At 42.0% G+C, this 15,374-nt stretch overlaps 1 protein-coding gene across 18 annotated transcripts in view; it reads right to left on the minus strand.

Annotated features, from left to right (window-relative positions):
- Positions 1–15,374, minus strand: part of adgrl2a (adhesion G protein-coupled receptor L2a) — a 92,537-nt gene that overhangs the window by 45,583 nt on the left and 31,580 nt on the right. For all 18 annotated transcript variants that reach the window (XM_077024351.1, XM_077024350.1, XM_077024346.1 and 15 more), the window contains exon 3: positions 9,083–9,296. In XM_077024351.1, coding sequence (XP_076880466.1) covers positions 9,083–9,296 — 214 coding nt within the window. The remainder of the gene's footprint in view (positions 1–9,082; positions 9,297–15,374) is intronic.

A 15,374-nucleotide genomic window follows, 5' to 3' on the forward strand; every position in this document is an offset into this window, starting at 1 on the left:
TCACACACACACCTCTTGCTACTGGGACTTCACAGATGTTCTAAAAAATAAATAAATAAACTTACAGCTTCGAAAAACTGACACAGGCCACTTTGGTGGTAGAAGACATTCTAAGTCAATTTGCTATACAAGACAAATGTACACTTATATTTATAAATATGGTTTTTTAAAGCTTAAAGCTCACGGAGAACACTTCTGATCTCTGTATCAGTCAAATCACATGGTATCAAATCGGTCAGAAGATGAGTAGTTTTGCCTTGAATGTTTCTGCGTTTATTCCACAAGGGGCATCGGCAGGTCAGCAAGGTGGTGGTAGATTCCCAGCCATTTAAACACCTTTGGGTTATTCACACCTCAGGTCACAGAATTCTTTAAGATCAGATGACAGTATTTGATGTACGGAGGTGTGAGCTGACATGAAACGGTCATGGTAAAGATGTTTTGACAGCGTTGTGATTAGCTGATAAGTATCGCAGGTTATTCATTCAGACACGGTTGTTGTCAACCTCCTTCACACCGTTTTCTAACCAATTATATTTTCTCTCCAAGTTGTGTTCTGTGTTGCCCTCAGAGGAGTATCTTTCATCCTTTAGATTAGGGTTCTTGACCTGAGGAGGGATATCAAATAGGACGGCATTTAGGGGCTGTGTGCTTATTAAGCTGTTGCATCATCTCACTGACATGAAAGCCTGCGCATTCTTTATTACACTGGGTTACATCCATTATGGTGCCCAGCCTCTGTTTAGGTGTGCTATCTCCTGGTTTTCTTACTACTATACTAGCAAATACTATATTCTATCTTACTGTTATCTATCTGATGTTTGATGAAGATGCATGGACACTCCAGTATCATGGAGGAGATCAGTATTATTCCACCTGTGCTGCTTCTCCTCTGCTGCTGTCAAGCCAATGTTCTTGTTGGACGTTGTTTTGACAAAGTCCAGGTCTGGGTAGCCGCAAGCTTTCAAAGCTTCTCTGAGATGTTTGCACTCCCTGTCTTCGGTCTTGGTGCTGGTCAGCATATTCTGAGCCCAGTGGTGTAGAGTTATAATCACCCCGGCTTCGGTTCCTCTGGCGGTGAGGGTCAAATAGCAAATACTGATCAGTAGTGTGTTTTTTTTGTAGACTTAGATCTCCAGTTACAAGCCTCTTTTCTGCATACTGCTCAGGCTAAAGGGGATACGTTTTGAACATCTTTGTGAACTTAATGGAGTTGTCCACTGAGATGATGACGGGAGCAGTGAAGGCTGACATCTTCTGGACTCCCAAGGGTTCATCTTCACATCTCAACGAAGGGTCAGCTCGCCATGTCTGGTTCCCCAGATCATTTCCAGAGCTCCTCTTTCCACTTTCTCTGTGTTTGGCCGGCTAAGCTGCCTATGGCGTAACACAATGGTGAACATAGGACAAAGCAGTATTTCCCTCTCCACAAAATATTGTCATGAAGTGGATGGTGTTCAGAGACAGGTTAATATTGTCATGAAGTGGATGGTGTTCAGAGACAGGTTAATATTGTCATGAAGTGGATGGTGTTCAGAGACAGGTTAATATTGTCATGAAGTGGATGGTGTTCAGAGACAGGTTAATATTGTCATGAAGTGGATGGTGTTCAGAGACAGGTTAATATTGTCATGAAGTGGATGGTGTTCAGAGACAGGTTAATATTGTCATGAAGTGGATGGTGTTCAGAGACAGGTTAATATTGTCATGAAGTGGATGGTGTTCAGAGACAGGTTAATATTGTCATGAAGTGGATGGTGTTCAGAGACAGGTTAATATTGTCATGAAGTGGATGGTGTTCAGAGACAGGTTAATATTGTCATGAAGTGGATGGTGTTCAGAGACAGGTTAATATTGTCATGAAGTGGATGGTGTTCAGAGACAGGTTAATATTGTCATGAAGTGGATGGTGTTCAGAGACAGGTTAATATTGTCATGAAGTGGATGGTGTTCAGAGACAGGTTAATATTGTCATGAAGTGGATGGTGTTCAGAGACAGGTTAATATTGTCATGAAGTGGATGGTGTTCAGAGACAGGTTAATATTGTCATGAAGTGGATGGTGTTCAGAGACAGGTTAATATTGTCATGAAGTGGATGGTGTTCAGAGACAGGTTAATATTGTCATGAAGTGGATGGTGTTCAGAGACAGGTTAATATTGTCATGAAGTGGATGGTGTTCAGAGACAGGTTAATATTGTCATGAAGTGGATGGTGTTCAGAGACAGGTTAATATTGTCATGAAGTGGATGGTGTTCAGAGACAGGTTAATATTGTCATGAAGTGGATGGTGTTCAGAGACAGGTTAATATTGTCATGAAGTGGATGGTGTTCAGAGACAGGTTAATATTGTCATGAAGTGGATGGTGTTCAGAGACAGGTTAATATTGTCATGAAGTGGATGGTGTTCAGAGACAGGTTAATATTGTCATGAAGTGGATGGTGTTCAGAGACAGGTTAATATTGTCATGAAGTGGATGGTGTTCAGAGACAGGTTAATATTGTCATGAAGTGGATGGTGTTCAGAGACAGGTTAATATTGTCATGAAGTGGATGGTGTTCAGAGACAGGTTAATATTGTCATGAAGTGGATGGTGTTCAGAGACAGGTTAATATTGTCATGAAGTGGATGGTGTTCAGAGACAGGTTAATATTGTCATGAAGTGGATGGTGTTCAGAGACAGGTTAATATTGTCATGAAGTGGATGGTGTTCAGAGACAGGTTAATATTGTCATGAAGTGGATGGTGTTCAGAGACAGGTTAATATTGTCATGAAGTGGATGGTGTTCAGAGACAGGTTAATATTGTCATGAAGTGGATGGTGTTCAGAGACAGGTTAATATTGTCATGAAGTGGATGGTGTTCAGAGACAGGTTAATATTGTCATGAAGTGGATGGTGTTCAGAGACAGGTTAATATTGTCATGAAGTGGATGGTGTTCAGAGACAGGTTAATATTGTCATGAAGTGGATGGTGTTCAGAGACAGGTTAATATTGTCATGAAGTGGATGGTGTTCAGAGACAGGTTAATATTGTCATGAAGTGGATGGTGTTCAGAGACAGGTTAATATTGTCATGAAGTGGATGGTGTTCAGAGACAGGTTAATATTGTCATGAAGTGGATGGTGTTCAGAGACAGGTTAATATTGTCATGAAGTGGATGGTGTTCAGAGACAGGTTAATATTGTCATGAAGTGGATGGTGTTCAGAGACAGGTTAATATTGTCATGAAGTGGATGGTGTTCAGAGACAGGTTAATATTGTCATGAAGTGGATGGTGTTCAGAGACAGGTTAATATTGTCATGAAGTGGATGGTGTTCAGAGACAGGTTAATATTGTCATGAAGTGGATGGTGTTCAGAGACAGGTTAATATTGTCATGAAGTGGATGGTGTTCAGAGACAGGTTAATATTGTCATGAAGTGGATGGTGTTCAGAGACAGGTTAATATTGTCATGAAGTGGATGGTGTTCAGAGACAGGTTAATATTGTCATGAAGTGGATGGTGTTCAGAGACAGGTTAATATTGTCATGAAGTGGATGGTGTTCAGAGACAGGTTAATATTGTCATGAAGTGGATGGTGTTCAGAGACAGGTTAATATTGTCATGAAGTGGATGGTGTTCAGAGACAGGTTAATATTGTCATGAAGTGGATGGTGTTCAGAGACAGGTTAATATTGTCATGAAGTGGATGGTGTTCAGAGACAGGTTAATATTGTCATGAAGTGGATGGTGTTCAGAGACAGGTTAATATTGTCATGAAGTGGATGGTGTTCAGAGACAGGTTAATATTGTCATGAAGTGGATGGTGTTCAGAGACAGGTTAATATTGTCATGAAGTGGATGGTGTTCAGAGACAGGTTAATATTGTCATGAAGTGGATGGTGTTCAGAGACAGGTTAATATTGTCATGAAGTGGATGGTGTTCAGAGACAGGTTAATATTGTCATGAAGTGGATGGTGTTCAGAGACAGGTTAATATTGTCATGAAGTGGATGGTGTTCAGAGACAGGTTAATATTGTCATGAAGTGGATGGTGTTCAGAGACAGGTTAATATTGTCATGAAGTGGATGGTGTTCAGAGACAGGTTAATATTGTCATGAAGTGGATGGTGTTCAGAGACAGGTTAATATTGTCATGAAGTGGATGGTGTTCAGAGACAGGTTAATATTGTCATGAAGTGGATGGTGTTCAGAGACAGGTTAATATTGTCATGAAGTGGATGGTGTTCAGAGACAGGTTAATATTGTCATGAAGTGGATGGTGTTCAGAGACAGGTTAATATTGTCATGAAGTGGATGGTGTTCAGAGACAGGTTAATATTGTCATGAAGTGGATGGTGTTCAGAGACAGGTTAATATTGTCATGAAGTGGATGGTGTTCAGAGACAGGTTAATATTGTCATGAAGTGGATGGTGTTCAGAGACAGGTTAATATTGTCATGAAGTGGATGGTGTTCAGAGACAGGTTAATATTGTCATGAAGTGGATGGTGTTCAGAGACAGGTTAATATTGTCATGAAGTGGATGGTGTTCAGAGACAGGTTAATATTGTCATGAAGTGGATGGTGTTCAGAGACAGGTTAATATTGTCATGAAGTGGATGGTGTTCAGAGACAGGTTAATATTGTCATGAAGTGGATGGTGTTCAGAGACAGGTTAATATTGTCATGAAGTGGATGGTGTTCAGAGACAGGTTAATATTGTCATGAAGTGGATGGTGTTCAGAGACAGGTTAATATTGTCATGAAGTGGATGGTGTTCAGAGACAGGTTAATATTGTCATGAAGTGGATGGTGTTCAGAGACAGGTTAATATTGTCATGAAGTGGATGGTGTTCAGAGACAGGTTAATATTGTCATGAAGTGGATGGTGTTCAGAGACAGGTTAATATTGTCATGAAGTGGATGGTGTTCAGAGACAGGTTAATATTGTCATGAAGTGGATGGTGTTCAGAGACAGGTTAATATTGTCATGAAGTGGATGGTGTTCAGAGACAGGTTAATATTGTCATGAAGTGGATGGTGTTCAGAGACAGGTTAATATTGTCATGAAGTGGATGGTGTTCAGAGACAGGTTAATATTGTCATGAAGTGGATGGTGTTCAGAGACAGGTTAAGCAGAGGACAAACGGAGTTCAGCTCTGTTCTGCTTCATTGCTTATACTGTATATAGTTATTTCAGTCTTTTCCTCACAGTTTCAACTCCCTCTGCAGTAGGTAATGCATCTGACATCTATGCATGTCTCATCTATTTCCACTGTGTTAATGAAATTACCACAGTTCTATTCTCCCATCCACCATGTTGCCCACATAGAGAGCATGAATGAATTTTCTACAATGTTAAAAATTACAGGGATTATACTGCCGACAACCAATCTGAAAGGGCTTCATTCTTAAACAATCTTATATGAATTGTGTGACTTCTGTAAGATGCTGAGAGAAGATGGACACATAGCAGCTTTGGTCCTTAATGTTACCGTAAACCGTCTCACAACTGTTGGTGGGATCCCTCTCTCACATCTATTGCCATCATTAGACAGTGTGATCGCTTTAGAAGATGTTAAGCTTCTTTCATCTTCTAGTAGATCGGAGCAGTTTGGGTCTTTGTTGAGTGATCTTAGAACCCACTTCTATTTTCCACGGAAATGTAAAGACGTTAAGATGGAGTTGGTCCACCATGCCCCGTTGTCCTGTTTTTCGCTATTGTTGTGGATAGCTAAGATCATGGACATGATGAGGTCCTCTGGACTAGAACAGGAATGTGGTGAACTTGTCTTTCATTTGGCCCTGACATTTTGGGCAAGACATTTCAGCCACTATTTAGGACACTGGATGCTAAAAGTGATGCCAACCTCTGGTAGGTGTGATCTTTTTTATGTTGTAGACCATCAGTGTTGAAGTGAATATGTTTCACTTCAACACTGATGTTTCTCCTTAGCTGTCTAACCTTTCAAATTGGAAGCCAGGCATAAACTGAGGACATGCTGTCAGAATCAAGTTTAATTCACAGATGGGTTCTGTATGCCACAGAAGTTTAAATGCCAATGAATTACCTACCACTCCAATGAACAGATGAAGCCTCCCAGATAAGTGGCGATACATCGTCATTATTATACAGCGATACTACTATTCGAAAATCCAATGATCTCGGAGACTGAAAACCTTTGTACACCACAGAATACAAATACACTTTGTAGTGTAAAAATGCATTAGAGGTGTCTCATAAATTGTGCACTACTGTTACTTTGCAATGGCTTGTGAAATTAATGAAATAATTCTGAGACCTTCGAACCAGGCAGAACTTCACTGCCACAATATAAAACGGAGAGTGGTGCAAGTGTTCAGAGAATGATAAAAAAAGACCGTTGTCAAAAAGCACTCATGCATTGTCTTGCCTTGTAGACTGCAGCTGGGCACCCAGTGAGGGGCTGTGAACAGGCTGCACACCAATGATGCCCAACACTACAGCTCAGGCTCCACGTCCACGGCTGCACTGACTGTGACTGGAATGAACAGACTATATGGGATATTTAAGGCTTTCCCCTTTCTCTAAAATAAGAGTAGTTCTCTGGAAAGTTCTATGTGCTCTTTGAACAGCTAGGGAACAGAAAAGCCAGTGAAAATGCCACACAAGTGTTCTCATCATTCATGAAGACACTCTCAGGAATCGTGTGTCGTGGGGGGGGTGGGGAGGGGAGATAGCTGTTTTCTGTGTGCAACCACTTGTAATGTGGACAGCAACAAACCAGAGTTGTCATTAAATCTGCAGATGCTAATTACTATCATACGCCTGAGGTAATTACACTGAACTATGACAAAAACAACTAAACATCACATTCTTCCTGGCACACCATAAGAGGCAATTAATGCAAAATGTATAAATGGTTCACTCCCCTCAAACCAACATAAGAGTTTTAAAGGAAGCATTAATACAGAAACAAGTATTGTGAAGTTATTTTTGGTGGCAAGTCAGTGTGATATAAAATGAGTGGCAACATTCTGTTTTTGTTGAGTAACCGTCTTAATTTTACTTTACTGCGGCTGCAGTGCCTGACTGAATACATTATGCTCGCAGGACCTGCAGCTTTTGACTCTTTATGTGTGATGCTCCACCACCTCCACAGATTAGAAATGAGAGAAGCAGCTAGGAGGGCCTCTCCATTTCAGAGGAACAAGCGCCGTTGCTTTTAGCAGCTTGCGCTTATGGAGATGTTGGAAACCTTAATGTGGAGCACATTAAATACTCACTGAAGTCATGCACAGAGCGGAGCAGAGCCCGGGTGCATGTGATCGAGGCGCCGAACACGGAGGGTCCGGAGAGAGCCATGCAGACGTTTCTGTCACTAATATAAATAGTGAGAACACAGAGCAGTGCTCTCCTCACAAGCCACAGAGGAGGTTCCTGCCACCACTACAGTTCTACCCTAAACGGCATAATTAACAGAGCGCTTAATGAGAGATGGTGAGGGATGTGATGGGAGACGTCGACGTGCAGCTATGATGCTTCTATGGCCATTTTAATGCAGCCTCCTCCCCCGCATGTCTGACAGCTCACTGCTTTTGCCCGATCCATATGAACTTTGAATTTGGTCTAGGACTCTCAAGTTGACATGATCCTTGTGTGTGTGTGTGTGTGTGTGTGTGTGTGTGTGTGTGTGTGTGTGCCCTCGACTCAACCCACCTCCAGTGCCAAAATCAGGTTGCTATAGCGTTGAGATTTTACAGGTGCCAGGGTTATATTTGGCCCTCAGTGTATTTGTTTACTTAGCTGACCGTGGCAGCTTGATTCTGAGCTTAACTGGTAAAACCTTCCCAAACAGTGAATCCACCAGTGCACTGACTGTGATCTCCGGCTCTGACTTATTCATGCACTGATGAAGCATCAGGCACTAAAAATTAGCCCACATCTATTATTAATGCACACTAATCAACCATCGTGATGAATGATTATGATGTTGGTGGTGATTCATTACTTGGCCAAAAAAATGAAATAATAATAACAACATGAAAAGTGCAAAACAATGCAATTTCACATCTGGGCTCACACAGACCTAAGGAGGCACATCCCTTTGAAAAGTTCCCCGTGTAGATTAGCAGTCACTTGAGACAGCTAATTGCCTGCAGCTGAAAGGCCTAATTGAGCCGCTGCAGTTTCGGGCCTATTTTCATACAAATCATGGCACACATATAATAAGCTGAGCGGAAATACAAACAACCCGCGTTGCCTAGACCTACAAAACACATCAAAGGGCGTCTCGCGCATCGCTTCCTGTTTGCCGGCGCAATGCTAGAAAGGGAGATCTGCGAGGCTCCAGATGTATGCTAGTCAATCAATTGGCAATTGGATACACGAGAAGCGGGATCTGTTTGGTTTTTAATGGAGTGCTTGAAATGAACGCCGAGATATTAGAAGGGCTGAGTTCTCCATGTTTGTCAGTGAGGGCATTCCAGTCGGTGACATGGAACCTGGCAGCAGGGTAAGAAATGTGGCTGATAGGAGAAAAGCTCCCATTCCTAGAACTCCAGGACAGACTGCTGTATAAAAAAATAATCATGATTGCTAGGGAGATGCTGATGTAGATACAGCTAACCTTCCGGTTTAGTTCACCCTATTTACCAGTAATTTGAGGTGATTACATAAAAATTACGTACCTTTTGTAAAGTTACTTAACCAACAAAGAGCTCACTTATCTTCTACAATATAAATAAAATTGCAGTTTTGTTATCACCTTTTTTAACATTACTATTACTACTTCAAAAAAAATTATCTACATGAATTTTCAGTTTTAGTAAGTTTTATTAAGTGTTATGATATATGAGCATTACTTGAACTATATGACTATTATTTCAATTTTTTATAAATAAGTCCTCTTTGTGGAAGATTTTTGCAACTTAACTACTAGGTAAGATTAGCTGGTACATTTTTACATTCTTGTACTTGTATACAATACCTTATATGGGCATGGAGTTACACTGTGCTTCACCTATGCAGTGGCATAAGCAGGTGATTATGTAGCAGTTTGAGTTAGCAAGTAGATGAGGTTAATTTGTCCCAGAAGGGAGTGCTCACTCAACCCACCTTTGGGACATTATCTTGAATGCGTCAGAGAGGTAGCAGTTGATGTTTTCCATCTGAAAGGGATCGGCGTCACAGATCTTGTCGTCCGTCCGCCCGTAATTAGCGCTCTCAATCATGATGACATCACTTCCTGGACAGCGCAGGTCGATGGGGTAACCCTCACAGGACAACTCCCGCCTGACCAAACCAAACGGCAACGCTGCCCGACTGAACCCTGGGTGAGGAAGAAAGAGAAAGAAGGAATGAAAGATAGAAACAACAACTTTGACGCAGCATATCAAGTGTAAATGGGGAAAAACACACAGGACTGCCAAGCTGCCAATCAGATGAATAAGACATCCAGAACTATGATAGAAATGAATATTTGTGTTGGAAAAAGTATAAAAACAGTACACAACAATGAAGAGTCAAGATAAAATGCCAGATTTAACATCTGCCAATTAAAAAAAACATCGTTGATAAGTACGTCGTACACATGCAGTCACCCCGGGTCATTATGATAACGCAAAATACATTATGTATAAAATGACACCTGACATCTTAGAAGAACTGCAATATTTCAGAGGCTTGAAAAAGAAACGGCCAAACAAGCATCAACAAAAAGAAACAGGTAATTCTATCCATTTTACAGCTTTGGCAGTAAGAGAGGAGACATGTGCAGGATGGCTGAGGTGAAAAGAGGAGTGAAGGCGGGGGGGGGGGGGGGGGGGATCAATACTGCTGCTCTGTGTTCTGCAAATGTGAGCAGTGCCAAATAGCTGTGCTTAGGGTCTGAGGCAAACTGCTCTCAGCGAATCATTTGGAGGGCACGTTTTTTTTTTCTAGCATTGTAATGTCAAACATGAAGAGGCCAATTTTAGGTAAACAGGGGTCTTTAAATTGAAAACAACTTTACACGCGAAATTTCAACTAAAATGCAGAAGCTTGCTAATTGCACAGAACAAGCAAAGGAAACCCAGCGAGAGTGTGTCGGCATTAGCTTAATATTTGCCCCAGGAGGAGACCCACTGGTAATGTTCTGATAAGCAGATGCTCCCTAGCTTTCCTGGTGCTCTTGCGTTCTGATGTCGGGGTGTGCCCTTGTGGGTGGTTGGGGCAATGCTGTGCTGAACTGCAGAGTAAGATTTAAGGCCCGACCAATTTGCTAAATGATCATGCACGTCTCTGTTTTTTGGCAAAACAGACTTACTGCAGCCTCTGTGGTATAGCATAGAGTTAACATGTCTCACTACCAAGGCAAACGATAATCAGTATGGATTCGTATCCACAGAACTGAGGGCCTATTGAGTCTACACCCACTCTGCAAGGCTGAAATTCTTACAGGAGGTTCAAGCAGCACTACTGTCCCTTAGCAGACTTTATCTCTGACCTTGTTTTGTAGAATCAGAGGCACGCTGAAAAGAATATGCTACACTCTCACATTTGTGTTAGGATCAAAGCCTCTTATAAAGTACTAGTCACTTCCTTAGTTTCATACAATAGAAAAATGAAATACATATTCTTTTTGCTGGTATACACATACTATAGAAACATCACACTAAGTTAAGGGAGAATTCAACTAAATTCAGCTGTGCAGTGCAATTTATTTACTTAATGGCAATATGGGAGATACACGTTACCTATTAGCTCTGCACTTTTCTTTTAAGTCATGCCCTGAAAGAAACAGGAAAATTGTTTGACACTCACTGTGCCTTTTCAAAAGTCATTGCTGTGATATTCTTTAATTATACAGCCAAAATAAAGAAAAATGGTGAGCGAGACTCCCGAATGATTTTCACACATTTCCGGCTTGGATTTTCTGACATGCTGAGATGTTTTCAGCTGTACTGGAGTACACTGACATAGGGCTGAACGATTTTGGAAAATAATCTAATTGCAATTTGTTATCTATAAATTGCGATTGCGATTTAAAATCGCGATTTTTTCCCATTGTTCCACTTCAGGAAACTCTGTTTCGGCATTTTTTATACAGCTCAGATACAGGGTTGCGGGGGGGGGGGGGGGGGTGTAAACAGAGGCGGTCTTTGCATAGAGGCGTTGCTAGGCAATTGCCTTGGGCCCCTCCCATTGTAGGGCCCCCTTGTCTAGCTAAAGCCAGGTTCACACTACACGACTTTTCAGTCGTCAGGTTTTTGTGCCGTCCGCACTACACGACTGGTTGTGCTGTAATCGCAAGTCTTTCAGTTGTTGTGGCTTTCACACTACATGACTGATCGGTGACGTGGGCTCACAAATTAAACTGGGGAATCGCCGACTCATCTGGCTGTCGTCCAAAAACACGAGAACACGAAAATGAAACACTCGCGAGAACCAGCAACACCACGAAGAAAATAAAAACAACGTACATGTACTCCACATTTTCGTTATTATTTTTTTTTTACCGTTTAACCACTCCATAGTCCCAAATTGCCAGAATTATTTCATCTCTCCGTTGCAGTGAACACAGATATAGTCAATCGCACTATTTCTCCAGTGCTGTCACAATAACTTAAACACAGTCTTGTAGTAAAGTTGTATGAAGCTAGACGCTGCTGTTGACTCACAGTCGCCGACTGGGCTAGATATGAAACATGCTGGATATTAAACATGCTAGATATCTGCCGGTCGTCTGCGATGAGTTGGCGGCCACTCGGCGAGCGTCTTTCAGCAGTTCACACCACACGACTGAGCGAGCGCCGAATGATCCCCGATTTGCGTCCGACCACAGTTTCTGTCGGCGATCTACAAAAACAGTCGGCGACTGAAAAACCAGCCTAAAATCTTGTAGTGTGAACCTGAACGTATTTCTCGCACATTAATGTTGATGGGCCCCCTAGCTAAATTCGCCTTGAGCCTCCAAATTGCTAAGTCCGCCACTGGGTGTAAAATGGACTAAATTTAAGTATTATTATTATATCGTGATCGATCGATCGCCTGTGGTTGGCGCCAGAGCGAACTACTAATTTTTTAGTCTAAGACGCTCAATGCGTGAGAGTTGGCAACCCTGCAGGTATAGCAACTTGGCTAAAATATGTGCGTGAGGGCGTTTGGTAGCGCATATCCAGTGTGTTTAACAAAGCCATGAAGCCGGGCTTGTTCACTATATTATCGGGCATCATGTCTTTCACTATGAACTCCGTTACTGCCAGAGTTATTTCAGCGTGCCGCTTCGAATTACATCCATAAGGAGTTACACTTTCAAACGGTTCAGCCAGTGAACCCTGTCTGCTGGACCGCGGTCAAGCTATCCGCGCTTTCGCGATTCATCCGTGCTTTAAATCTTATTGCGCCTATATGCGTGATTTTACGGTATTTCGCTGCTCACCGCATACTAAAGCTGTTAAGCGCAGAAAAACACTTTTGCGTATTTGAAGATGCAGCACTGGTCGTTGGCATTTTAGCCTTACAAATATCATACGAGGCTTTGTGGTGTTTTTTTTAATGCTGAAGGTTTGTAGTGTTACCTTGCGTCGTAGCAACAGTAGCAAGGCATGTTTTGCAGGGTACCTGACTTTGAGCAGCATCTTTTTAAAAGCCAAAGTAATTTCACACAACTTATGTGCTGCCCCTCTTTGGTAATTAGACTTTCAGTTGTGTCAGCTTCTGTCGAGCCTGAAGCCATTGTGCAACAAGTTAAAGTGCGCTGTGTTAACTTCACTTCTCCACCTCCCTGCCTCCTGCTCGGGTTTGCTCCGTTCGTCCTCGGCTCGGCTCGCTCCCAAGTCACGTGACCAGTTTAAATCGCAGCCTGTGCGATTAGACAATCGCGTTTTAAAAAATCGCGAAATTATCGCAAATGCAATTAATCGTTCAGCCCTACACTGACAGCAAAATGGATTCAAAATGACTTTAAAAAGTCCACTCAATCGCATTGAGTTTCTGGATGACTGAGTCAACAATCAGGGGTGGGGGGTGTTTGTTGTCTGTATTGTTGTTTCATCCTCTTGTGATTTTGGGATTCCTTGTGTGACCGATCCACACGGAGACACAGTAAAAGTGTTGAAAGATGACGGGCATTTGCGTCACTTCAAAGCTGTCACATAATACGCTATCTTTGTTTGTTTGTTTTTAGATTTGTGGCATGCTTTTAGGTGAAGCTAAATTCATTAGAGGGTTTGACTTGAAAAAATCCGTTAGTAATAAAAAAAAATTGCAATCCTAGAAGAGACCTGACACTCAATACTATGTTGGTGTTGGTACATTTCCAGTTCATAACTAAAATTAGAGTCAGCAAATCTCTTGGGGCATAAAAAGCACGTCTACCCAAACAATACATGTTAACTTTAAATTTCAATGCAGTATGCATTTGGATATGCAACAAAGTAGCTCTGGTTTTTTTTTGGTCTTTTTTTATAGAACGGCTGATTGCTTTAGCACTTGAAATCATTACGCATTTGGGTTTTTTTTCCGCTGGCCTATATTTGACTGAGCGCTTGTCAGACACTACTGAGAGATCACACAGACAATCCATGAATCAGTGGGGCTGCAGTAACCTGCGTTGGCCCGGCCTGCGTTGGCCCGGCCTGCGTTGGCTCGGCCTGCGTTACGGCGCCCCCCATTGTGCTGGCTGAGCGCGGCGAGGGCGAGAATGGCGAGGTAGAGCCATAGGCGCGATCTGGCACGCCTGGCCAAAACCACCCGCAAAACGTCATGTGAAGAGTCCTGCAAAAGCACTTACATCTCCGAGCACTGCGGTACTGCCATATGGCACTGGACTCACGCTCTCATTCACTGGTTCCAGACCTTTAAAGGAAACCAGAACATGTTCAGGGCGTGGGACGGAGTAGGACTCCCACTTTGGTACAGCTTCAAATTAATGAGTAACTCTGCCATTTTCCTTGTGGCCTGGGATGACAGGGTTATAACGCACGGTGCCTTTCCTGTTCGCATGTCTGGAAATGAAATAGAAATAATCGCTCCTTGTCTGAACCTCAACATGGCCACCAAAGCAGTTCATAGATCATGATGTCAAGGCCTGTTTCATAAACAGCTTTCCAAAAGCCTGGTCATTGATTAGGCTTTGAGATGAACTACTTTCTCAGGCTGACACTGGGTGATCTTTCAGGACAGTGGGTGAGACAGCCAGTGACTAATCAATAGGTTGATTCCAAGTATATTTAGGAAGCCATCTTTTTTTCTGACATGCAAATATAATGCAGCAGCTCAAATGCTAAAAAAAAATTCAGAATAGCAACGTGTGCAAGTTAAGACCACTGCACATTAACTTGAAACTGTAGGCTAATTAAACTCCGCTTTTATATTTCATGGAGCATGTTCCAGAGTCTTTATATGAAATGTGTCCTACCATCTTGCCAGAGAAAGAGGTCCTATTGCTCTTTTGAGATCAGCCCTGATTTTTACGACATAGTTAATGTTTTGACACTTTTGATTTACTCTTGCAATTGGCTTCTTCCAAAATATGTGGAACCCAGTGACAATCAGTCAGCCTAAACATTTCAAAGTCTGCACACACTACGGAAAGTTTAGTTTCCATTTAAAAACAGCTCACAATAACAAAGCCACATTTTCCTATTGTCCTCATCCAAGTTCTGTGAATACTACTATATATTTAACACTTTTGTACTATTAGTTAAAGGTCCCAAAATGCACTCATTGGTTGTTTTTAGTGTCTTTGAAGAAAATGTGCAGTCACAACCTAAAGCTCGCACCTACAAGGTGGGTGGGAACAAAGAAAAAGTTCACGAAGAAAATAAAATTGTTGAGAAGACTACAAGCAATTTCAACTACATGGAATAATCCTTCGGTAGAATAAACCAGAAGCTCAGGCAATTATGTTTTCTATGTTGTGGAGTCAACAAGAACCAGACCTTGGACTGTTTAGTGGATTTATTCACTTTCCTAATTATTTAAGTACTTTTTTGTAAATAAATCTTCCAATTCAAACTCAACCATCTGCTTTCTGATGAAAAACAAATAGCACCAGCGTCCTCACCATTTGACATTTCTGTGCTTGCTTGGTTGTTTGTGTGCATGTTTTTTTTGTGTCAGAGCTGTACAACAGGTCTGGAAACAGAGGAAAGAGCACCTCAGTGACACCAGGCAAATTTCCTTAATGAGGGCCTCTGGACTCACGAGTCTGCCTTTAGAAGCAGCAATGTGCTCTGCACTGCACAATGAGTCCAGCCAAGCGTTCGCTTCTGTGTGCACTGCAGTCTTTTGAAGAAATGCACAATAATGCACCTGGGTCAACTTGTTTGTGAGGAAGATTGTACTGCTTCTGGTGCCTGGTTGACGTGAACATCTTGGTTTAATTGTCACGTTCCAAGATATGAAAGCAAAGGTTCTCAGAAAG

Source organism: Brachyhypopomus gauderio, chromosome 12, assembly GCF_052324685.1.
Source record: "Brachyhypopomus gauderio isolate BG-103 chromosome 12, BGAUD_0.2, whole genome shotgun sequence".
Classification (NCBI taxonomy): Eukaryota; Metazoa; Chordata; class Actinopteri; order Gymnotiformes; family Hypopomidae; genus Brachyhypopomus; species Brachyhypopomus gauderio.